General features: G+C 43.6%; 1 protein-coding gene across 3 annotated transcripts; it reads left to right on the top strand.

Moving 5' to 3' along the window:
- Nucleotides 1-328: 328 nt before the first annotated feature.
- LOC119661652 (WD repeat-containing and planar cell polarity effector protein fritz) lies at nucleotides 329-25,875 on the top strand. Of its 3 annotated transcripts, XM_038071085.1 has the most exons (8): nucleotides 503-905; nucleotides 1,012-1,312; nucleotides 15,668-15,992; nucleotides 16,172-16,797; nucleotides 23,681-24,555; nucleotides 24,808-25,079; nucleotides 25,252-25,399; nucleotides 25,464-25,875. In XM_038071085.1, exons 1-8 carry the CDS (start codon nucleotides 503-505, stop codon nucleotides 25,562-25,564), a joined length of 3,051 nt encoding a protein of 1,016 aa, XP_037927013.1. In that variant the 3' UTR covers nucleotides 25,565-25,875. The 3 variants fall into 3 exon arrangements, 2 of the variants coding, with proteins under 2 accessions (XP_037927012.1, XP_037927013.1); XM_038071084.1 differs by having other exon boundaries at nucleotides 329-905; nucleotides 23,681-25,079; XR_005250606.1 differs by having other exon boundaries at nucleotides 23,681-25,083.
- Nucleotides 25,876-26,553: the final 678 nt, after the last annotated feature.

Raw genomic sequence — 26,553 nt, 5'->3', positions numbered from 1 at the left:
CAGCAACACAAGTGTTTGGAGTCTCCACTCCTACAAAAATCCTTATGGTTATATTTGGATATGACTCATGCAACTGTACGCCTGGGATCAGCAATTTGATCGAGAAGTATATTCCATCAGATCATCATATAATAATAATAATTTTTCATCTATATCATTAATCATATATTAATAAATTCCATTATCACAAATATAGTATGTTTTCAAGGGTTAATATCATTTTATTTGAATTGTTTCTCCGTTAGCAAATACACATACCGCAGTCAGCTGAACCGCAGTCTTCCTATTTACACTAGCGCCACCACTCAGATACATTGCGGACCGACGTTGGAATGTGTCAACTCCGTGTCAAACGTCTGCGACGAATACAATTTCACTTGTTGTCACTTTGCATAATTTAACGCAGAATTTTATTTACAAACATGACCCGTCCGAATCTGTAAATAGATTCCTAGATCCGTTGCTCAAGTCGCCGTCGCGGAACGCGTGAAAGCCGCGCGAGATGATAACGTTACTCAGCGAGTGCCATTTCTGGACGACCCACGACGAAATCCGCATCAAAGCCACCGACTTCGGTGCCTTCAAGTACTCGTCCAAAAGGGACCCGGACGTGCGGGCGACCGCGGCCCAGGGAAAGCGCGAGTATGCCGAGAAACGCGAAGGTACCGTGATTGTGTCCAATCGGAGGCCTAATCGGCTCAAGGAGTCGCTCAAGCGGCTCGAGGAGCTCCTGAAGGTCTCCAAGGTCGTCAGCTGCGACTGGCGAGACGCCAATGTGGCCCAGCTCATGTTCTCGAACGGGATCCTGGTGCATATTTGTGTGAACGCGCTCAGCGGAGACGTGCAGAAGATGGCCTTCGACAAGTATTTCGTGGGAAAATTGGCGGCAGAAACTGTGACGGACGGTAAGCATGAATGGGAGCCGCGATGCCGGCACTCGGTCACTCACCTGTTGCGTTCGCATGGGTTGCGTTGCGCCGAATGACACTTTCTTTTCTGCTCTCGTTTTAGCTGTTTTCACGCGCCAGCACATCGTCTTGGCCTACAACATCAACCAGATTACGGTGGTGTTCCTTCAGAAGCCCAACATGCGGCGGTCGGGACCGGAGAAGATTGCCAATATGGACCCGAAGATATTCCACGTTTTGATCCCAGGCCCTTCGGAACGCAAGCTAGCGAGGAACTTGCTGGTGAACAACAGTTTTGACTTGATTGTGGTGTGGACCAAGTCGTCGCTGAATGAGGTGTACCCTTGGCGGCCCACGATACGGGACCAGGATCGGGCGAATGTTCATGTTTTCAAGCTACGATCGTGAGTACTTAGTTTCATGTGATGAAGATTTGGCTACGAAATACAAGAGTGTCGTTGATGAAAGTAACTTAGAAGCTTCACACGCTGGATGTGACATTAAGAGTATTTAGGCTTTGAAGAAATTTGTGAATTGGGAACCTGCAGATCGAAATTAGGTTCGGACTGGACTTTATGGTGAAAACTTTTTGGGCCATAATTAGCTTCTTCGAAGTGAAGCTTCCTAAAGGTGGCTCAAGCAGGAGATGGAGACGGTGAGGAGTTTGTAGATTGGCAACTGCCATCCCCTTGTCATCACTGGCACACAGTTCGAACACAGGGAATACCATAAGGTCAGTTGGGTTTCATCCAAGTCGGTAAGTTGAGATATTGTGGGCAACCGTAGGGCCAAGTCATCTCGCCTTTTTTTATTTGGCTCATTGTTTGATCCCCTACAATCGCCTGTTCAACTGCCTCCTAATTGTGGTCTCCACAGACTTTTGTGATTCTGAGAATATCTACCAAGGACAGAGAGTGCGTAGGTTCTTCGTTAAAGGAAGCTTGCAGGAATATCTCCTCTTCCTCGAATTTTTCCCATCCTGTCGTTATCTCTTCCTGGTACAAGGGCCCGTTTAACAAAATCTATAGTATTGGATTAGTAACACGCGCCGTGTACCTTTTTCCCCGAGACCTCAGCCCTGGAGACAAAAGGCTTTAGCCTGGACCCTGAAGCGTTCTTGGGTCTGCCGCCGAAGTCAAGCCTAAAGAAGTGCTCCCCGCTGTTCAATAGTTCATATGGGTCCTCATGTGGTGATTGCAAGGCCTTTCCAGGTCCTTGGGGGTGTTAGCATTCGTATATGAATGACGGGATGGCGAGGGTGATTTTAATTTAGATACGGCGTCCCGGAGCAAGCGCAAAAACCCAGTGGTAAAAAGGGCTGACCTGGTAGTGAACGCAGGACTGCTGGGGAGTTTCAAATTTGCCCCGTATACTAGCTCGGCGGGGCTGGCGGTAAACTCTTCACGATGGACTGTACGTAAGCGAAGCAGAACAAAAGGCAAGACTCGCAACCACGAAGAGTCATGGTGTGTCATTGCAGCGGCCTTCAATGTTCTATGCCAACGTTCCAGCAGTGCATTGGATTGCGGTTGGTCTGCAATCATCCGATGGCGTTTGAAGCCTAGGAGATTGCCTAACTAAGAGCAAGGTAGACCTTCCCTATTCAGTAATGACATCACTTCCATTCCCGGCAAACGACCTCGGCGCACGATTGTGCGGAAATGTCCACCAAAGGTGTTGCTTCAGGACACCGCGTGAACCTATTGATGATTTTGAGGCAATACTTGGAGCCATGCGAATCTCGCAAGGGGCTAATGATGTCGATGTGGATCGTATAAAAACGCATTGAAGACCGAGGGAATGAACCTACTTCTTTCTGTACGTGCTTGGTGACTTTACACTTCTGACACGCGATGCACTGTCTAGCCCAGGAATTCACATCCTTATTCATTTAGGGCCAGAAATATTTGCTTGTAACCAGTCGATTTATTGTCCGAATGCCTCGGTGCGCAAGATCGTGTACTGCATAGAATACTTCCTTCTGAAAAGCCACTGGAATATATGGTCAGAGGAGGTTAAATCGAACAGGGGAAACTCCTGAACTTTATATGATATTTGTAGTTGTCCTTGAGGCTCTGAAGCACTACGTCAGCCTCCTGTGCCTCGGAGATTGCCAAAAAATTGACCGCGGTAGGAAATTTAACCTCTGAAATGCGTGACAAAGCATCTTCAACTGCATTGTCTTTGCCAGACACGTAAAAAGAAAAGAAAAAGTAGCTCAACGGCTTACATTTTGGTGAAGGGCAGCACCTACTGCGCTGTCGAGACGTCGATGAATAGGGCTAGGGGTGCGTTTGATTGAGGGAATGCCAGGAGTGTCGCGTCCGCCACCTATCGTTTGGTTAGCTCAAATGCCTGGACAACCTCTGTGGACCATGCAATCACGCGTGGGTCCTTGGTCTTGGGTCCAGACAAGTAGCCGTTAAGGATCGCTTGATGTTGTGCGGCTTTGGGCAAGAAACTACGATAGAAGTTTAACATGCGAAAAATTCTTCGCAGATCCTTGACTGTTTTAAGTTATGGGAAGTCTGTGATGGCCTGAGCCTTGTCTGGATCCGGGTGTATTCCCTCAGGCGAAATCGTGTAGCCTAAAGACTTCACCTGATGTTGAAGCAATTTGCATTTTTCAACGTTAAGATATGTTTCAAATGCTCAGACTTTGAACGAAACAAAAGTTAATGTTTTGCAACACCAGTGGATTGAACCTCTGAAAAGTTTGCGCCACATTGCATAGACCAAAAGCCATCCATGTGAACTCGAAGAGTCCGAAAGGTGTGCATATTACCGTTTTCGGAATATCTTCTGGAGCTACAGCGATTTGATGGTACGCTTTGGCTAAGTCCAAGGTCGTCAAATACGGTATGTTTGCGAGGTTATGCGCAAAGTTGTGGATGAGTGATATGTAGCGCCATGTGTAGTGGAGAAGATCTGCAGCTATCTGCAAATTCGCTGCTTTAAAAGTACATCGAATTCTTTCTTAGCAACGTGTTTCTGGGGTGGTAATGGACGCACTTTCGAGAAGTTATGGGAGTCAGTAGTGCAGAGGTGGTGCGGTACATCATGCTTGGTTGGCTGCGAGCGACTACTTTCGGTAGTCGTTAGTCGTCCTACCTGAAGCGTCCCGCTTTCGGTTTCTCGATTTGTTTTATCTATACAGTTTTATGCACTTCATGCATATTGATGAATTGCGTTTTTTTTGTTGCTATAGAATATTGATGGCTTAACTTTATTCAATTGCAGAATGGGCAATTATGGATTTTTGCCGATTCTAGCAAACACAAAACTAGAATAAAAGTCGAGGATAGGAGAAGTGTCTGATTTAGCTATTACGCTAAATATGTAAGTCAAAAATTGGCTTCAAACTGATTCTGACCGTCTTTAAGATAGAGTTTTGTTGATTTGATCCCGGAGACTCTAGATTAAGAGGCGTAGCAACTCCAGCTGGCCCTGAGTCGAGTGTAGTTGCTACGTTTCGTCCAACTAACTAGATACCTCTTGTGCTGACCAGCCGGGGGTTCTAGGACATTGATTTTGGTCCAAAACTACAACTTTTCCAAATCTATATGTAATCATGAGTTTTGGGTGCACATAATAGAAAAGATCAATAAAGAACTATCTTTTAGATAACGGAGCTACTCGCGCTATATATTTGTAGCGAGAGAAGTTAGCCAAATCTTAAATGTACTGCTGCACTTTGGGAAAGAGGTTCCAAGGTGTATAGTGGCGGTACATAACATTAACACTCTGAAGAACTGTGTCATATGTTTGAATTTATGGAATTATGACAGTGCTAGTGGGTTGGAGCTTAAGAATATAGTATTTCCTGTTTGTCGTAAAAGGCGACCAAGAGGGATATTATTTCTCGTTGTTATCGGTGACATTCTTCATACAGCCTTGTCCGAAAAAGGTGGAGGCCTTCATTGGACCATGACATCTTTCTTTAAACACCTCGACTACGCTGATGACATCTGTTTGCTCTCTCGCTGGGTCATCATCATCATGAACGGCGCAAAAATCGATATTCGGTCTAAGCCTGCATTAATAAGGAACTCTAGGCATTCCGGTTTTGTGCCGAAGTCCACCAATTCGATATCGCTAAAAGCTGTCTGGCATCTAGACCTACCGTCCGTTCCATCTCAGGCAGGGTTTGCCTCGTCTTCTTTTCTTACCATAGATATTGCCTTATAGACCTTTCGAGCTGAATCATCCTGACCCATATGGATTAAGTGATCTGCCCACAGCGACCTATTGAGCCGGATTTTATCCACAACCTGACGGTCATGGTATCGCTCATAGATTTCGTCGTTATGTAGGCGGACGGAATCGTCCATCCTCATGTAGGCGCCCACAAATTCTTCGGAGGATTCTTCTCTCGAATACGGCTAAGAGTCCACAAGGAATACATGAGGACTGACAAGATCATTGTCTTGTACAGTAAGAGCTTTGACGCTATAGTGAGGAGCTCCGAGCGGAACAGTTTTTGTAAGTTGAAATAGGCTCTGCTGGCAGCCAACAATCGGGCGCGGATTTTATCGTCATAGCTGTTATCGGTTGTGATTTTCGACCCTAGATAGGAGAAATTATCAACGGTCTCCTATCCTTATTTTTCTTGTTTAACCAGTGCGTTTTGATGTTGTTGGTTGGTTGTTTTTTGGTGCTGGTGTTGCCACCATATACTTTGTCTTGCCTTCATTGATGTTCTGCGTAAGATCTCGCGCCGCCTGCCCGATATGAATGAAGGCAGTTTGTACGTCTGGGGTCGTTCTTCCCACGATGTTGATATCGTCAGTATAGGCCAATAGTTGGGTGGACTTAAAGAGGATTGTGGCCATCGCATTTACCTCAGAATCACGGATCACTTTTCCCAGGACCAGGTTAAAGCGGATGCATAATAGCGCATCCCCTTCCCTTGACCGTTGTTGATGTCGAATGATCTCGAGAGTGATCCTGCCGCTTTTATCTGGCCTCGCACATTGGTCAGGGTCAGCCTAGTCAGTCTTATTAATTTCGTCACTCATTTTAATGATCGATTTCTATTATGATTAAAAAAGTTCTAGTAGATCTAATTTTGAAATAACAAAGAACGAGAATGCGCTTGATGTAACGAAAAACGTAAGCTATTCCCCCCAGATTTTACTGTCAAAAATTAGTGACCACCGGCTCCTACTTTTTAATTTTTGGTCTCCAGCTTTGCTCATTGGTCGCTTTCGTTTCGTTAGTTATGAATAAGTGCTATACACTATATTATTGCAACGCAACCAGTGACCCTGTCATTCATTTGACACTTATATGGCACTTGATTTGAATAGGAAAATGTTTACTTGAAAGTAATTAATGCTAATAACTGATAAGATTCTGGTAGTGAAGAGTAAATCTCGCGTTTTAAGATGTGGAAGTTATGCGGACACTTGACATAAATTAATACTTTCCTCTTAAGTTGAGAGACTATGTGCCTTTTTTTAAGATTTTGTGTGAAACAAAGCCTTATTAGAATCGATTCGGTGTTTGTTTGTCCGTTTATCTGTCTGTCACACCCGATTTATTCGGAAACGGCTTGACTGATTGTCACGAAAAAGGGTAACAGTTCTCGTTCTCAGAACCTACCCAACTGAAAAATCTGAAGTGGTGCATCTCTACGAAATCTAGGCCTCAAAATACATCCGGTTCCGATATCTGCACAAATAAAGTTAATAATAGTATATTTTCACATTTTAGCAATTTACCCAATTACCCCCCTTATGTTCATCCCAGAAGCACAAAATTGCATGGCATGGGGGCATGGATGTAAGGAAGAACATAATGCACAATTTGGTCAAGTTTGAAGAAAATTGAACTATTATTAATAAAGTTATAGGGGGTGAAAATTTGCCATTTTGTGTGAATTTCGTGCATTCTACAAAGTGTATGACGTCATCATCGTATATCAATTCATCAATACCACAATGAAATGAGTTCTTATGAATGGGGTCGCTAAGAATTATGTTATTTTAGCTTTTTAGCTATATGAACATCAATTACTCCAAACAGATATTTGTGTATGTAGGTATGTAGTATATGCGTGTGGAGTTGCCAAATCTCCCATCAGGCGCGTCCCTTCGTGCGGATAAGGGAATGCTCGGCGAATGTGTCATGGCCATGCACATGCACGCATCCGGAGATGTGCGTGTATGGGCATGTTTATGCGCAGGCCGGGTAGGTGGGAAGTAAACGCCCACCCGTGGATAAAAATTGGCTATGGGAAGGATACCCAGAAATAAAACCAAACATGGAGGAGCAGAAGAAGAATGAAGTTACGGTGCAGGGCTTCGGAAACCCAGTGCCGGCGGTTTTTGGGAGTGAGCAAGCGGGCTCCCGGCCGTCGATATCCAACGACCGCAGTGCCTCAGTAGTGGGAACCTTGGCTACTGTGGCATCTAATGTTACAAGCGTACGGGAGGAACTTGAACTGGCTCCAGTGATGGATCCGTTCAGAAGGAGCTCGATTTTCCGCAGATCCCCTCCCACACGGGCACAAGCCCCCACGATCGCTACCCCCAGTGGGAAGCGTATAGTGGGAGTCTTCGATGAGGAAGAATCGCTGACGCCGATTCACCCGAGCGATGTTTTGGACAATGATCAGTCTGGAGCTGCCTTTACTGCCCTCGGTAAAAAGATCATGGAGCTGTGTGAGTTCATAAAGGAGCGCAGGAACATTCACCAAAATATAAGGGCCATGATAAGAGGCATCCGTTTGACGTACGGCAAGGCCCAGGATGAACGAGTAGGGAAGTTGCCGATTGGAAAAGTGAACCAGGCAACTCAAGTAACGCCGGTTCAAAACACAAAAGGGGAGAAACCGGGGAAGAGGCTGCACGAGAAGCTGAATGACTCAACAGGCCAGCAAACTCCGAAAAGAAGAAAGGACTCAACTCCCAAAAAGGCGGAGTTCATGAAAATTATGTCTGAAGCTACCAGGGAAAATACTGCAGTGGCTACCTCGAGAAAAGGGATCGAACCTTCAAAGGCGGATGCGGAAGCTTGGAGGAAGGTAGAACCGCGGAAAAGAAACTATCGGAGGAAGATTAGACCGGAGGTGATTTTCATTTCCAAACGAGGTGAAGGGTCATACGCCGACATACTCAGGAAAGTGAAGGCAGACCCTGAACTCACCAATTTGGGAGACAACGTCAGCCGTATTAGACGGTCGCAGAAGGGAGATCTTATGTTGGAACTTAAGAAATCCAAGGATGTAACCGCGGACAAATTCTTAAGCCAAATCGGGAAGACTTTAGGGCAGGAAGCTGACATAAGAGCTAGCAGGCCGGAGATCACTATAATCTGCAAAGATATAGATGAAATCACGACGAAGGAGGAGGTTCGCGAAGCGTTGGAGAAACAGTTCGATCTTGCCGGACTACAAGAGTCAGCGGTAAAAACTCTAAGGAAAGCCTATGGGGGAACACAAACCGCCATCATCAGCCTACCAGTGGAGAACGCACTCAAACTGTTAGCAGCAGGGAGAGTGAGAATAGGCTGGGTTATGTGTCGCCTTAGGGAACAGGTGGCGTTAAAACGGTGCTTTAGATGCCTTGGCTTTGGTCACATTGCGAAGTCATGCACTAACCCAAATGACAGGTCAAAGCAATGCAGGAGATGCGGAGTGGAGGGCCACATCAGCAAGGACTGCGGAGCTGACCCAAATTGTCTAATGTGCAAAGGAAAGGAGGGTGTGGACCATCGGCACATTGCAGGCAGCAGCAGGTGCCCGGAATACAGGAGAGCCCTTAGCACAAATCGCAGATGAGGTTGATACAAATCAACCTCAACCACTGCGAGGCGGCGCAGGATCTACTCGCGCAAACTATCCGCGAGAAAAACATCGATGTGGCCATACTAAGTGAACCATACCGAAACCGCGGTGGTAGCGTTTGGGTCAAAGACCAAACGGGCCAAGCAGCGCTGTGGACTTGTGGAGAACAAGCCTTCCAGGAAATAATGGAGCACCCGGAGGAGGGCTTCATCAGAGCGAAGGTGAAGGGCATCCACATCTACAGCTGCTATGCTCCACCCAGCGCTACACTCGTCGAGTATGAGCGGATGCTTGCTGCTCTTGTTTTGGATGCAAGAGGACGTTGGCCGATCATAATAGGAGGCGATTTCAATGCGTGGGCTCTTGAATGGGGCAGCCGGGTAACTAATGTTAGGGGACGTGTTCTCCTCGAAGCATTCGCGGAGCTGGACGTGGTACTGGCGAATGTTGGGTCTTCGTACACTTTCCGGGGAAGGGGTCTGGGGTCTATAGTGGACCTGACATACGTGAGTGCCACTTTAGCCAGTAGAATCGCTTGGCATGTCAGTGAGGACTATACTCACAGCGACCACCAGGCAATCTGCATAGAGATCAAGGGCGGATCGAGCTCGAAAAAGAGTTTTCGCAAAATGCCATGTGGTATGCTTGGCTGGACAGTGAAAGCGTTCGAGGGGGACACGTTTTCCGCGGTGCTCAAATCCGACATATCCCTGAATGGTACGGCTGGAGAGAAAGCCACCCAGATCACTCGATGGGTGACGGAAGCATGCGATGCAACTATGCCCAGAAGGCGATTGCTCCCCAGTAGGCAACCCAACTACTGGTGGAACAATGAAATCGCAAGTTTGCGAGCCGCATGTTTTCGGGCAAGGAGGCTTTGCCAGAGGCTCAGGGGAAAACCCGGTGGCGACGGTCGAGAGGAGGCACACAAGCAATTGCGTGGCCGCCTAAAGGAAGCCATTCGGAGGAGCAAAAAGAACTGCTTCAAACAGCTGTGCGACCATGCCGACATAAACCCTTGGGGCGAGGCTTACAGAGTGGTGATGAAAAGGCTGCGGAAATCACCCCAGGTGACCTGTCCGCGCCTCCTGAAACAGATTGTTACCACTCTGTTCCCTCACCACGAAAATAGGGGAAGACAAGTTTTTGTCCAACCAAATGACGGCATAATACCGCCTGTAACTGTGGAGGAGCTGCGGGAAATATGTGGTAGGTTCGGTGACAACAAGGCCCCAGGTTTGGATGGCATCCCCAACCGAGCTTTGAAACTGGCAGTGAAGACTAGGCCCGACCTTTTCGCCAACACCTTCGAGGCGTGCCTAAAAGAAGGAATATTCCCTGCCCAGTGGAAAAAGCAAAAGTTGGTGTTGCTTCCGAAGCCTGGCAAGCAACCTGGAAACCCAGCGTCGTATCGTCCTATCTGCCTGTTGGATACAATGGGGAAGATGATGGAGAGAGTCATCTACAACAGACTCCTGCCCATCGTCGAAGCCAACAATGGTTTGTCGGAACGCCAGTTTGGTTTCCGACGCGCCCACTCTACGGTGGACGCAATTGGCATGGTGGTAAACCTGGCAAAAGGTGCACTGATTTCTGGCGGCTGCTGTGCCGTGGTGGCGTTGGATGTCAAAAACGCATTCAACTCGGCCAACTGGAATAGAATTAAAGGGGCGTTGGCTGACATAGGTGTCCCCGGATACTTAGCGAATTTGGTGGGAAACTACCTCTCAGAGAGGACTCTCTGGTATGGGACGGATGAGGGCCCCAAAGAGTACATTGTCACAGCCGGGGTACCACAGGGATCGGTACTTGGTCCCCTGTTGTGGAATATCATGTATAATGGGGTGCTTGCTCTTCCCGTCCCAGAGGGGACTACGATTGTCGGCTTTGCTGATGACCTAGCTGTGGTTGTTGCAGCAAAACACCCAGAAGATGTGGAGGTTTACGCAACGGAAACAGTGAGAGCGGTAAAGTCCTGGCTAGAAAAGGCTGGGCTGACCTTGGCGGACGCGAAAACGGAAGCGGTCTTGATAACGAAACGCAGGAAAAATAATACTGTAAAAGTGGAGGTCGGTGGACATACGGTCGTATCAAAGCCGGCTATCAAATACCTGGGGGTAATAATTGACACCAAATTGAGTTTTAGGGAGCACCTAGAGTATGCATGCCAAAAGGCAGCCAGTGCCACCACGGCACTTGCAAGAATGTTGCCAAATATTGGTGGGCCGAAACATTGCCGGAGGTTGGTGCTAGCCGGAGTGGTGCGCTCCATCCTGCTCTACTCGTCGCCTGTGTGGGCGGAGGCGCTTGCAAACTCTCAGAGACGGAAGCAGGTGAGCTCGGTTTACCGGCGGATGGCTTTGAGGGTTTGCAGTGCTTTTAGAACCACATCAGATGAGGCAGTATTGGTGGTGGCAGGCATGATCCCGGTTGACATTCTGGCCAAAGAAATGAGTGTCCTGTACAATGCAAGACATATGGAGGGGCATGCACAGCGTAGAAATGCGGCAAGGTCAGAGTCGCTTGATCTCTGGCAACGCAGATGGGACGAGTCTGCGAAAGGTCGGTGGACGCACAGGCTCATTCCCAACATTAGGGTGTGGCTTGAGCGAAAACATGGGGATACCAACTACCACATTACCCAGTTCCTCACGGGACACGGTGGTTGCTACAGGCAGTATCTGCACCGCTTTGGGTTGGATGATTTTCCGAACTGTCCCAGATGCGATGGCATACCGGAGGATCCAGAGCATGTGATGTTTCACTGCCCACGATTTGCGATGGAGAGAAGGAGCTTAAACCAGGTGCTGGGCAGGAGCGGGACCCCGGAGAGCTTAGTTAATGAGATGCTGGAGTCCGAGGAGAAGTGGCTTGCGGTTAGCTCCGCAATCATCCAAATGCAGGAGGAGTTGCTGAAAGAACAAAGAAGGAGGAAAGCTGCAAATAGGAGAAGGATGAGTGCCTAAGAGCAAATCTACCCCGCGAAGTAATACCTCAATGGTGGTCCCGCGGGGCTGGGGCTGGAGAGACCGGGGGTGGTTTTTAGTGGGTGTGAATCCCACACGCGCCCGCTGTTGTTCCGCCGTTCGGGCGGCGGAGCTGCGGCGGACGTGTCTTTCTAAGATTTTCCACCTCCGTGTACGCACAAAAAAAAAAAAAAAAAAAAAAGTATATGCGTGTTAATAAAGTTTGCGGGTAGTGTCTAATTCAAATAGATATATTTGTACATTAAACCAGTGGTATTTAATATGCGTACTACATATGTGCATATGTATGCTTTTGTGCACGAAGTAAATCGGAAATATGAGTACGAGTTTATATATAAGCATGTAAATGTACAGTATTCAGAAATTGGAAGTTTGTTTCTTTAGGATGAGTATAATACCTATGGCTGTAATATGTACGTATGGCTTGTAGTTTGGAAAAATATGAAGGAGTATGTTGGATTTGTAGCTATATACGGGTAGAAAAACGTGCGTTGAAGTTTCTTACATAAAATGAACACAAAACCTTTATACCCGAAGCGCGAGCTTCCGCTATTTCGATTTGTTGTTATTTTGGGTAAGATAAAATCTCCCGATAGGTATCCATTTAGCTTTCTTTGTCGGAGCCAAAGAGAAGTGCTAGTCAATATGTTACCTACAAAAGAAACCTAATTCCACCAATGAAGAACCAAAAAAATATCTGCACTTTCCCCACTTTAAAATTAATGGAACAGTCAGCACACTTAAGGGCGTCATCCTGTGTGTCCGATCTGAGGAATCGACTTTTTTTTGGCATCAATTGTATCTAGATATAGTGTAGAATCTATTGGTAAAGTGATTTTTTGATATTCGGAGTCGTTCGGAAATTATAGTGTTAAACACGTGATAAGTCACATGCCAGATTTATGTCGATCGCCGTAATAAAGCTCATATTTATTGGTCCGAATGACGTTCGAATGACTTCGCTAAAAGGACAAGAATTGAAGCGAAGGCTGTGCATGTTTTTTTTCAAGAAACCTAAGGTTTATGCACAAGGTACAGGAGATTAATGGTCAGTTAAGGTTTTCGGGCTAAAAATTACATTGTACTTTTTAAATGCGTTTTTTCTCGAAACTGCATGTTGAAAATCGGCTGCCACCATAGCCCAAAATCTATCCAACTTATTCAGAACATATTTCTGCGGTCGGCAAACTAGGATAATTGCGATTCATTCAGTAGTTTTTTTTATTCATTGAAGAAGCCGTAAAAAACACCAAAATTCATAAAAAAAAGTTTAACACGACACCAAAAATTTAGCTTTTCATATTTTGTACGTTCAAATGCCGTTTAATTCTTTTCATTAAGATGATCGGTGATCGTGATCGTGTAACGCAGTAAAACATCTTTTTTTTGGAAATAGATGAATAAATTGCTCTGCATTTCAATAACGAACTATGCAATTGGGCAATTCCTATGCATGCTGAAGATATTAATAAATCTATGGTGAAAAATTCGTATTTGTATCTTTATCCATCCTTCACGCGAGATGACCCCCTTAAGGGGGTCATCCCGTGTGAATATTTTGGAGGATTGGATGAAGATAGAAACGTGATTTTTTCACCATATGTTTATTGATATCTCTAGTATATGTGACAAATTTTTCAGATTGATATTGTAGCTAGTTTTCGGAATACGTGTCAATTTATGCACCCATCTCCAAAAAAAGGTGTTTTTCTGCTGCCACGCTGGAGGGCGCTGTGTTTATCTGAGGAACAAAAACTAAACGGTATTTTAATGTGGACAATATTCCACGGTCCGCAAACTAGGATAATTGGAAAATATTGAAAGGTAAATTTTTGGTGAGCTTTTAAACTTAATTTTTTGAATTTTGGTGTTTTTTTATGGCTTTTTTATGAATAAAAAAAAAGGACCAGTCCGATTGCAATTATCCTAGTTTGCGGACCGTAGAAATATGTATTAAAGAAGTCAAAGAATTTGGTTGGATAGATTTTGAGCTATGGTGGCAGCCGATTTTCAAGATGCAGTTTCGAGAAAAACGCATTTGAAAATTTAAATGTGATTATCAACAGTAAAATTTTAACTCACCATTAATCTGCCATACCTGGTCCATAGAGGGCACTCTCCGTTTCTTCAAAAAAGTCGTGTAAGGCCGAATGATGCTCTCTGGTTTCAATTCTGGCTCTTTTAGCGAGGTCAGTTGATCGTCGTTCGGACCGCCAAATTCGCGCTTCATTACGGCGGTCGACATAAACCTGACATATGTGACCAACTTGACATCCCATTGTCACCAGGATATTAAGAATGCCATTGAATCCTTCATTGAAAATAATTACAGCCAGAAAAGTGGCTATTACTAAGACCTTGGCCCCAGAATGAAGGTGTTTAACAGCGGAAGTCCAGATCAATGCATTTAACAACTCATTGTAATTCTGGGTCTCTCTTCCTAAATATTTGTTCAAGAGATCATCTCGTGGCAAATCTTCGTAGATTGGTTTGATGACTGTTTGAACTTCTTCAGTCAAAGGTGCCTTCTCGTGGTGGAAACTATCCAGTTCTCCTTTAGTTTCCGCTTTGCGCCATTTGCACCAACTGTCCTTCCCTGCTGGACAATTTTAATGCTGAGGATTTTCGTCTGTAGAACATTTATGGAAGAAAGTTGCCCAAATTTCTTGCTTTATTCCTTCTATCGAAATTGCGTGTCGACGAATAGCTAACCCAAAAAATGTAGTCAGGTCGTTAATAACTTTATCAGTAAGTTTTCCAGCCCCTTTTCCACCAATGCCTTTGTGATTCTTCTTTGCATTTCTAAGCCGCGTTCCCATTCTTTTCTTGACATGTCCTACGCATTCCTTTTTTACTACTACGTATATTTTATTATTTGTAGAAATTTGCAGAAATACCGGAGAAAACTCCAGCAAAATCCAACAAACAATATACAAAACTTGTCCCAATTGGAACATCCATGTTCATGCTTGCTAAAAGTTTCTTTGCTGATGTTGATGCGAAGTCCTTTTTCTTCCCTGATAAGTATCGATGCCCATGAAATACTCGTTTTTTAATGCGATCCATTTAAAAAAATCACTGAACACACAAACAGCACAATACTTGCAAAAAAATATAACTGAGTATAACTTGAAAGCCTTTCGGTGCTCACTCTAGACTGGATTATCCTTTTTATTGCAAACAGCAAATAAGTGTAGACAATTGATTGGTTTTTCATCTTTTTATATTTATACCTGTGTTCGAATTTATAAGGCTCAGGTAAAAGACTAACAGGTAAAAAAAATATTCGAAGCTCTTTCTCATCGAGTACTCTAGCCGCGGCTGACAACTCCTTACTTATTTAACACTGTAATTTCTGAACGACTCGGAATATCGGAAAATCCCATTGCCCACATATTCTCCACTATATATAGATACAATTCATGCAAAAAAAAAATCGATTTCTCCAACCCGACACACGGGATGAGATAAAAGATCATATTAGTGTATGCCAATCCCATCTAACACGCCTGTCAGCCTTGGTGAAAAAAAGGACAACTCCCCATCGAGCTAAAAGAAAGCTCACCACATTTTCGGGTATCCCTCACACCTAGGAACGAACCCATCTTTTAGAAAACCACTTCCAGAGCTCTAGCCTGGTTCGGGGAATTGTCGTCCCCTAATTCTATTTTGGTTTGATAATAGAGGTAGGCCCTTTCGTAAATATCATTATTTTCACATCCAATTGTCTGTTCATACAACAGATTGGAATGATAGCAGCAGTTGATTTCATTATGGCAGAAACTCTTACTAAACAGTAATTTGTTCGCGAAAGGCTATTTGCTTGCTGCGGATAATACAACGATGTAACTTCTTTACATACTTGTTTTATTTTTGTCGTACTTGTATGTAGGTTTGATTTTTATTTTCAACCTTTCATTTTCTCATTTCTATTTTATAAAATATAGTAAAATTAAGAAAAAAAACATTTTTCATTTTTTCAGTGCCAAATTAGAGTCTGTCGCGTATTGTTGGACCGAGAACGATCCCATTTGCATGGAATTCATCCGGGCCAGTGACGGACAGGTGATGACAGTGGAACAAAAAATCTCAAGAAAGGGGGAAATAACAGCGGAAATATGTTCATATGAGATAGGTCAAGCCAAAATGCAAAGAGTGGCCGTCACATCAATTCCCATTGGCACTCAAATCTGTTGTCATGGATTCAGTCCTGACCAGGAGAAATTGGTGCTGGGAACCATCGACAGATATGTCTGTATACACGATCTGGTGCAAAAAGTAACGAAGTTCGCACCGAAAACGGATATTGTAAGTTTTGTTTCCATACTTAAATTGTAGAAGGAAAACAATCATTATTTCAGCTTAGATTTATTACTTTTCCATTAACGGCAAACAATTGTGCTATAAATAGTCGCCCATGAAGGCATTTGACTTAATATTCAACCCGCAAAATCAAATCCAATCATCCGGTAAACCTTTCTTTTCAGATTCCGACACGCTGTGCCTGGCATCCAGACTCCGGTGTGTTCATGATATCAAATGACCGCTGTCAGTTCCAGTGCCTGGACCTGTCTCTCTCATTTGTGGCGAATCAAATAATCAGCGAAGATGTGACACCATCAAACCTCCATGACCTTTCGCATTATTTTGCCATACAGCCAACCCTACTGAAAACTTCATTTAGTTGCAAGGCCGATTTGAATAATTTCAACGATGCCTACGCGCAAACCGATTGCTTCCTGTTGATGATATTCGAAAATGGTCCCATAGGGTGTATGCGGTTTCTAAGTGGGACTGGTATGAGTGGAGATGTACACAATTCGGGACTAACCCCGGATGTACTGGTGAACAAATATTTAGCAATTAGTCAAATTGAGAAGGCTGTAAATGTCGTACTGTCGTTGAATTGGGATACATACGGTGCTATGTGCTTGATTGCGTTGCATAAAATTGCTAATTTCGTTTTTACACGGAACGATGCGAAGCGTAGTCGCAATGAGTTATTGAGAAAGGCATTGCAAAGTTTCACGGATGATTTGAGCGAGGAGACAAAGGACGAATTTGGCGACCAAGTGATAGACTTAAAAAGGAGATATTTCTTCTTCCTTTTGAGGTAAGATTAATATATAAATAATAGGGATATTTTCAAGTAAATTTAACGATTTACGAGGACAATTTGTAATGAACCTGGTACTTGGGATAGAAGTAAAGGTTTCATCACTTGGAGAAGTGCTACTGGAAGTGTATGAATGAAGTGGGTTTTTATGAGTCACTCTCTCCAACTAGTCTCGACGTCAATTCATCGCCCATGTTTTAGGGAGTAGTTTGTATCTATGCAAGCCTTGGAATCGAGCAGTGGTAATTTCAAAAAGTAAATAAGTCGGAAATTACTTCACGACATGCAAATTCTGGTGTTTCTCTATTCACTGGTGCCGAGCTAGTGGATGAATTGGTTTAATTGTGCCTGGCATTTGTATTTTCATCTTAAACCCGAAAGGAATATTGACCTCATCTATAATGTTGTGAAGTTGTGCGTGGCAATATATGCAGATTCCTTCTTCTACTTTATCGGGCGCTGGAATGCGAGTGATTGGTGATGCGGAAATAACGATTAGCGGTAGTTGGCCTTCCTCTCGTATGGCCAGCTGATTGAGGCAGAAAGTCTTGGGAGCTAGAATCCCATAGCCATGATCTAGGGAGAAGAAAATTTCTGTAATTTCGAACAAAATTTGGTGCCCGGCAGGCTTTAAAGATATTCTCGCTGGTAACGAAATAGACAAAAAAATTGAAAATTGCCGGTTACCTTTTGTAATGTTGAAGATTTGAGTGTTGGTTTTTTAAAGTTATTATGTCTTTGCGCTGAGTGTGAGAATTGTCAGAAGACTTTTTGTAAAGGAACATTGCAAATAAATTAGTAATAATAATAATCGTTGGCGCAACAATCCATATTGGATCAGAACCCTGAAGTGTGTTAGATCACTTCATTCAAGATCGTAACAGTACATCACAGTACACTGTGCGAGGCAATGTGGTCGCGCATTGTGCTGAGCCGACTTGTATCCGACATCCAGTCACGATAACAAATTCCTCTGCCCCCAGCGAGATTTGAACCGCGACTTTCCGTTACGACAGCCCAGCGCTCTAACCACTTGAGCCATCCCGACAATATAATTGCCTTATTACCTGATTTCATCATCATCGACAGTATAATAACCGTTATCCGGTCTAGGTCTGCCTTCGTAAGGCCCCCGCAACATGTCGGTTGTGCGCCAAGGTCGATCAGTTCGATATCCCTAAAAGTTGTCTGGCATCCTGGCCGACGCTATCGCTCAATGTGAGAGAGAGTCTGTCGTAGATAGTGCCATTGTAGACTTTTCCGGCTGGATCATCCTCACCCATATGAATTGAGTGACCGGCTCACCATTCATTAGACGCTCGTGGTATCGCTCATAAATTTCATCATAACATGGGCTCGGGAATCGTCCATATTCATAGAGTCAAAAATTCTTCGAAGGATTCTGGTCTCGTAGGCCACTAAGAGTTCGCAATTTTTCTTCTCCGAGGAATGCATGAGGACTGGGAAGATCATTGTTTCGTACAGTAAAAGCTATGAGGTCTCACTACCTTCCGAACAGAACACTTTTTGGAAACTGAAATAGGCTCTGTTGGCTCCCAATAACCATGCGCGGATTTCGTGGCCGTAGCTGATAGCGATCGGGTACTGTCTTCGTGTTTCTGGTGTTCCATGAATAGAATTTAAATTATTGTCTTTAATGTGTTCTCAAAAGAAATGAGGAAGCATTCAACTCTGCAGCTGAGCCCCAATGTTACAGTGTCCCATAGTGATCTCCAAAGGTAGGGAAAGTGTTTGGAGGAGACCCGCTGAAGTACAGTATAACATAAATGCAATTCATCCGATAGGCTCGTCGATATCTTCACCCCGGGTTATGGAATTGTTTAAAGGAGGCTTTACTCTCACGGGCTGTAGGAAGACGAACATGAGTAGGAACATTCGCTTGTGCGAGGCCAGATTGCCAGATTAATTTGCAATTTACCTAGCTGCATGCAACTCAGGTCTGGATTAATCTGGTACGCGAGGTACAATAAATATATGTACTGTCACGCAGATGCATTACATTGTTTTAATTATGAAACAGAATTGGCTCTGAGAAGGGGAACAACACTTTTCATTTATTCCATATAATTAACATTGAAATTAAAATTAACTCTGCGGCTAACTTAACATGTATGTTAAATCTAAGGTGAAGGTAAAAATCTAAATATATAAAAAGAAAGAAATGTTACTTGGATACTTTGGAGGAAAAGGGTGCCCTTCTTGAGATTTTATTAAAATTTGAGTTGGGAACAGAGGTAGTATTATAACGAGACTTAGGATGAAGTACATGCAGGAACGTATTGGAAATGAGGCAATAAGGAATGAGGATATTAAAGACGGGTAGGTTCTGCATATTTGGACGGGGAGTAATTACCGGAGTAGGAGCTGAAGACAGAGATGAGTAGACGGAAGATTCTCTTCGAAATTCTCAATGTGCATGACTTGGGTGATAAAGGGGTTGGCATTTAGTTAGGAAGTTAATGTCGTCAGAGACAAGGACATCTTCGATGCGGCGAGCTTGATAGGGATAATTTAGAATATGGTTCGAGATTGATTTGGAATAGTCTTCCTTCCTGCACATATTATAACACTGGTTGGAGAACTTGTTTTCCTATTTGGAGCGAGAAACTATCGGACCATTTGCATGACTCAATGCCTTGGAATATGAGATACGTAGAAAAGATTCGTTCTCACCCTTAGGAGGGTGATTTCAATCACAGTGGGAATGGTCATATCACGAATTTCATATTATATCATTCACATATTGCCGCTAAATGCAATTTTTAATTTTTGAAGATTAAGGGATAATTTCCGACGAGAATAGTACCACTAAATTGTATCCACATTGGAATTCAGACGAACTTTGCCGAGGAAAATGTTTTTGGTGGACGTGTGAAGAAGGGTCAGTAGTGAATGCAGAAAACAAAGTGCCTGATAGGACTGAACCTTAGTGGATGTCTGCTGGGCATATATATAGGGGAATGAGAGGTGTTTTTGGATGTTCTTTTCGGATTGTTGTCCATCTAGCAAGGTAAGAATTAGCTTAGGAGGCGATGGTTGGTGACTACTGGTTGTATGGAGCAGAATGTTCGTTTAAGGACAGCAAGCGTGTGCTCAAACGAGCGTTTCAATCGGTTGGAAAACTGGTAATCGGGAAGTGTGCGATTGGAGTCACAGGGCTTATCGTTAATAGACTTAAGCGTCCGCGCGAAAGCCTTGGTGGAGGAAGATTTCGTGATTCTAGTGATTTGAAGTTCCCAACATGTGGAGGATTTCTTGCAATTACTCGACAAATTCGTGCAGTCTAATCTGATCAGTCAAAGATTCAGCTGAATATTCTTCGGCTTTATTCACCTTACGTCACGAAAAAAGGGCTTAACGGAGCTAATGCTGGGCGCTCCTTGCACCTCTAGTTCCTCAGTGATTTTTTATTACGAGAAATAGGATTCAAAGGCTCCAAGTATAAGGTGTAAGTTAAGCACTTATTGTTGTTCTTGATCAGAATTTTCTCTTGGTCTTTGGCAGTTTTAGTTGTAATTTGATGGGAATTACCTGATTTTTTAACAGATGTATAGGGCTCATCTCTCCGCTTTGATTTCATTTGCTTTCAGCTTCGCCCATTTTGTTTGATATAATTATTGATGTCCCACAATTTAAATTGGAAGCATTTCTTTTATATTTGGAGGATGCAATGTTTCCTCGACGCCCACTGAAGACGGCTTTGCCACAATCAATGCTATTCAATTTAAAACATAGTGCCAACATCAAATATTAGCATATCTCTCGTGTCTATCTGTTGCTTTTAATTTTGCCGGCTTTCTTATATATTAAGGCTCATAATTTTCTACGTCTCTCCTACTGTTTTGTCTCTTCCTTCAGGTCTTTTTGTATGCTGACCATAATCTCTCCTATAATTCGGCTGGTCACCGTTGCCCAGAGTTCTAGCGATTCCAGCTCTCTTTTGCGTTGCTTAATATTTAAATTCTCGAGTCATTTTCAAATCATTTTGGCTAGGCTGCCCCACTGCTGTCACCAATTGTTACGTGGATACCGAGACTTCCATGGGGTAGGTAGGAGGAGAATCCACCTGAGTTAGATGTTCAGAGCCAGCTTGCAGCATTTACGGAGGATAGTAACTCTCCCACTCTGGAACTATGATAGAAATCTAGAAGTCCTAAATGTTCTACCTGTTTACCAAGCTAGAGCCAGGCTGCTCACAGCAGCAATCGTAAACGAAGTGCCTGAGTGTTTCTTCTTCCTACGCAACTTCGCTAATTGCGAATTGTAGAGTATGGGAGCATGGTTTGTTATGTCAGTGCCCCTCACATACTGGCGTAATCATGTATGCATTTGCATGCGTCTGATCTAAACGCTCTCGCGATCATGTCTTGTTGCCAAATCCTTCTTAACTTGGCGCAGGTGGCCATCTGAAGTCAGCGCCTGTTAAGTAGCCTAGTAAATTCCACTCTTATCAGTTGCCAAGGGGAAACCGACTGCATCCATCAAAGGACTGCCAGGAGCAGAGCAGAGCCTGGCCAGTCCGCCAGTTCTCATTTTCATCAATGTTCCTATAACCGGGAACCCAGAAGAGGGTGGCTTTTGCGCGTGCCATTCAAATTATTCATCGTGTCCCTACACTGCGCCACCATCCCGGATGAAAAAGAAAATGGCTGATGTTGATTAATTGATATTCCGAGGAAAGTCGAAATGTTAGCCTAACCAAAAAAAAAATATTTAAGCGGCATAGGGACAACCTTTCTTTATAACTTACACCAAGTAAGTCCTAGCACAGAAATATTCGGTTGATATTTATTATTAGCGAACAATAAACAGTAAAATCCAGTTAGTTATTGTCCCCAGGAGGAAGAGAAAGCAAGAACCTTAAAGAAGTTGTTGTAAGAAGGGAAGGCTCAGGAAGCGGAAGCGGAAGCGGGGGGGTAGTCCACAAGAGGAAAGTTTTAATTAAAGAAGATGGAACAGGTGATTTTACGTTGCAACTTTTCAAGAGCAAGACAATCACTGTTACCGGAGGTTAACACTTTCTGATATTTAGCGCAAAACCATTGGCAGTGCACCAGCAAACCAAAGTATCTATGTTTGGTTGAAGGGAAACAGCAAGGACGTCGGCATAGAGCAAACAGAGATAAGTAAAAAGGGACAGATTGTTGATCAAGAATAAAAATAATAAAGCGCCCAGAATAAATCCATGTGGGACGCCAGAGGAGAGGAATAAGGAACGGGATGTGCAGCCATAAAAAAATAAGCCGCAGGATCGATTGGAAAGGTAAGAGGCGAGTTATGTATCAAGTAGAATGGGGACGCTTCGAGGCGAAAGTTTGGAGAGAAGTATCTTGTGATTTATAGTATCGAAGGCTTTAGCAAAGTCAGTGTAGATAGTTTGCACTTCCTGCCGTGAATTCCGACATTTGGCGACAAAGTTAGTAACGTCGAGCAAGTTGGAGGTAATGAGAGTTTAACAAGACCGAGTTGTTCTTTCATACGTTCATGACGTGACCAAAGTGGGCAGACAACCATTCGCTGACATACCTGTCTAAGATTTTAGAACAGGAGATCTGGCCCCTTGCCGTTTTCTGAATATTTCGAGTGGTATAGTTAGTTAGTCATTAACACACTTCACTTGCCTTTTGCAAGGAAGTATTTATATACATGCATTAGGCGACAGCGCATTCACTAGTGCAAATGCTACCTATACATTTAATTGTAAGTATTCAGGAAATAGAGATGGCTGTAGTCACTCTCGGGCAGTACGAGCCATAATTATTTGTTTTATTCTGTCACTCCAACCAAGCTCAGAATTGTCGAAGGAGGAGCCCAAAGCCACCAGCCAGCCCAAGTGGTCATCAATCGTAAAGCGATATCGCCTGACGTTATCTAGCCCGATACCAGGCACCGTCTATAGCCGCTGATGTATGAGGTATGCTCCACGGTTTCCTGTCGATGGGGAGGTGGTAGGAGTTCAGGAGGCGTTTGAAGCGGTGCTCTATTTGGTTGGATATGTCGAACTCTCTCTTTCTGATACAGTTTAACATGTACGTTTTCGTTGGATATTTTTTCCCGCGTTTCCGTGTCCGGAAATCCGACTGGCGTGACAGGTTTTGATCACATCCGAAATGAGGATATCCGCGATCGTTATGGGGTTGCACCGATCGTGAAAAAATGATGAGAGAGACGTCTTCGATGGTATGGTCACGTAATGCGTGCTAACGAGGTCTGAACATCGAAGTCGATGGTAAACCAACAAAAGGCAGGCCGAAACAACGGTGGCTTGATACGCTGGATGGGGATTTAAAATCCTCGAGATTGCACCCAGATCAGGCGTTCGATGGAGCTAAACGGCGAAGCAGATCACGACGAACCGACCCCGCTTGTGAACGGGACAAAGGCTGAAGAAAAAGAAGAATATAGCCGAGTGGTTAGAGCGCAGGGCTATCATACGGAAGGTGGCCATTCAAATTTCACTGGTGGCAGCGGAATTTGTATCGGGATTCGACGTCGGATACCAGTCGACACAGCTGTGAATGAGTACCTGAGTCAAACTAGGGTAGTAATCTCGGGCGAGCATAATGCGTAAGGAGTACGCGTGCACACAGGAAGTCTGCCAACAAGCCGAGGAGGATCTAGTAGAATGTAAAAGGCAGGAGGAGATGCAACTTGAAACACCGACAAAGGAAGAAAGGAGGGAACAGCAAGCTTGTAGACTTCATTTTACACCCTCTAAGATTACTTATAGTTTTTTACCTTCGAAATTAAACACTCAAAACATAAAGATTTTAATCAAATTGTTGATTTTTGTTAATTAATTTTCCTTTGAAATTGTTGACTTCAAGTTGATTAAATCTTGTTTTTATTCTCTATTTAGGCACAAACTACATAACGAGGCATTTGAAATGGCACGCAATATAGAAGATTATGACCTCTTTATGGATCTATTCAATGTCACAAAAGTCGATGAGAAACTTTTCGCGTTAGCCACAGAAGCCTTTCATCAAGCTGAAACTGTCCTGAATCAGAACGATAGCACGACTGGCACGTCCAATCTTACCCCGGGCGATACAAACTCTATGTCATCATGTTCCCATTCATCCTGTTCCGAATGTATACCAGCACACCAACAAAAAATTAAAGGCGAACAGAAAAATAGCCGCAGTAACTGCAGCCATTCGATCAAATCAACGGCTACCATGTCCGGTACAACACAGACGCTAATTGTAAAACGCTTTCAAAAGAATCGTCAACAAATGCAGCCGGAAAATGATAGCCTTGGCAACAGTCATATGAAAAACTACGTTCCACCGCTTCCATATTTTAAGTCTAAAGTATTCAATGCAGAAAATATTAAAATTAACATTCCAAAACCTGAACTAAGAACAGGATCGGGAATGGGGCTGACGGGAATAGCTGATAGCGTACAAGGCAACTATCTTAAAGCACAGCATCATCACAAAACGCCTGCTCCACCGCCTCTGCCTGATGTTAAGAAGAAGGGGCGACATTACCGTGCCGGCAACGGAGGGGAAAAGCAACATATCTCATCTCAATCATATGCTGATCCTGCTAGTTTAAATATGAACACTAGTAATTTTCGTAACTCTATCGCTTGTACAGGGCAGAGCCCATTCACATATTCTAATGGCGGTGGTGACAACTATCATAATCTAGACCGAGGAATGGCCTTCCCGCAACCACAGAACCAGATGAGCGGCTTGTGGTCGAAAATCCCGGATCAAACGCTTGGTATCCCCCTTGCAGCGACTTCTTCTACCACCGCTTCCTCTTATGCATCGAAACCTCCTCTATCATCTCTACTGTCTGCTTCCTCTTACGGTTTACTCCCGCGCGCTTCCACTAGTTTTTCAAATAGCTACTTGCATCTACCCAATAATAATCCACATCAGCATCCGCAATCCATAAACAATAATAATAGCTTCCAACTCATGAAATCTGAAAGTCTGCATAATTTACCGAAATTCTATCAACATCCCTTAGTATCGGGTACAATACCATCTGTACCGTCAGCAATGCCCGCAGTCGCTACCTTGGCTCACTCTACAGATGACCTAGCCTTGCGAGCGGCGAGAAAACCCGCTACTTCAATACTTTCAAACAGTTCGAGTAATGTTAGTGGTGCACAGGGAAATGTGAATAGTTCAGGAGCGACGAACGGCAATAGCAATAATCCAACGCAACAAACCAAAAGGGATCCGGGCGAGAAGAATAAAGTCAAATTCTCTGACACAGTGCAAGTGGCTGTTGTTCCGGTAGGTAAATATGTTTTGTGCGTAAAGTTTTTGGGTGGAGGGGCTTTGGCTTTTATTCTTATGTCTTTCTTGACAATCTCTAAAAACACGTCTTTTAGAAACCTTTTTTTTTTCAAAACTATACCACTGACCACTGAACCATGATTTACTAATTTCTTACATTCGCGCTCAGGAAATCCCACGAAAAGAAAAACCTCTACCCACCAAACGCAATGGTTTTCGACCACTTCTGACTGATCCGCAAAAGGAATTAGCCGATAGCTTGCCGCTTTGTCATCCCAATGATGACTACTTAAAAGACTTCAATCCTGCAACTACAGGTCTAACGAACTTACCATTTCAATGATCCTTAAAGAACTTAACTTTTTTCTTCTCGTTCCCTAGAGACGACAGGCAATTCCACGGAAAGTGCAATAACGGATCCAGAGCAGAATAGCAGTAGGAATGCGCCAACGATCAAAGTCGTCCACTTCGGGGTTGTTTGAACCAACCATGACAATAATGATATAAAAATTTGTAATAAAATTGGTTTCTAAGGAATAACTTAAGCACAGGAATGACGATATTCCAATTGAAACGTATTCCGTCCAGTATGTGACGATTTTTGGTCACATAGTGAAAGCTTTAATTTATTGTTGTAATATAGACTAACTAGGCGTAAGATGAAAATGTTTTTATATGTATATATACGAAAATTGAAAGAGCCATAGATGTATTCTACGTTTTAACACAAATTACTCTATTTTTGTACTGGTTAGAAAAGATTTTGATAAATATACACATTATCTTTTAATAAGGACTTGAGTTTTATATATTTTATTACTAATTTGGTTGAGAACTGGCTGGAATTAATCATTATCAATAGCGTAACAACCGGTGTCCAGTCTTGGCCAGCCTTAGAAAGGAGATCCAAACATCTAGATTTTGCGGTGCGAGGTATAATAATTCATCCTGGCGCCCTGGCCTATGTTGCCGCTCCATCTGAGTATGGTCTTACAGGTCTTCCTTTTCTATCATAGTTGTTGCCCTTCTAGATTTTCTGATTGAGCTATCTTCACTCATACAGATTAGATGCCCACAGTGGTCTATTGGTTAAAATATCACTGTCGATTCTGGCAGGGCAAACAACTTACTTGTCGAACACACAATTCCGTTGCCCATGACATCGTTTATGATATCTCTCATAAATTTCTGTCAAATAGTTCGCAATTTTGCTTGATAAATGTTACTGACTTGCACGATCGGTATATTGTTCAGTAGAGGCTCTCCCCTTATGGTGCGAAGTTTGGGTGGAATAGTTTTTGTTAAACTGAAAAAAGTTCTGTTGAGTGCCATTCGCGAATTTCATCATTATCGGTAGTTTGGAGAAAAAGCAAATTGGAGGGCGCCATTTCATCAATTGCGCTGACGGGTGAAACGATTTCACAGCGCTTAGCCCATTTTTTAGGGTTGGTCGTCAAAAACTGTTTTATTC

The sequence above is a fragment of the Hermetia illucens genome, chromosome 1, assembly GCF_905115235.1.
Source record: "Hermetia illucens chromosome 1, iHerIll2.2.curated.20191125, whole genome shotgun sequence".
Classification (NCBI taxonomy): domain Eukaryota; kingdom Metazoa; phylum Arthropoda; class Insecta; order Diptera; family Stratiomyidae; genus Hermetia; species Hermetia illucens.
The sequence above is the reverse complement of the archived record's forward strand: the minus strand, read 5'-3'. Positions and strand labels throughout refer to the sequence as shown.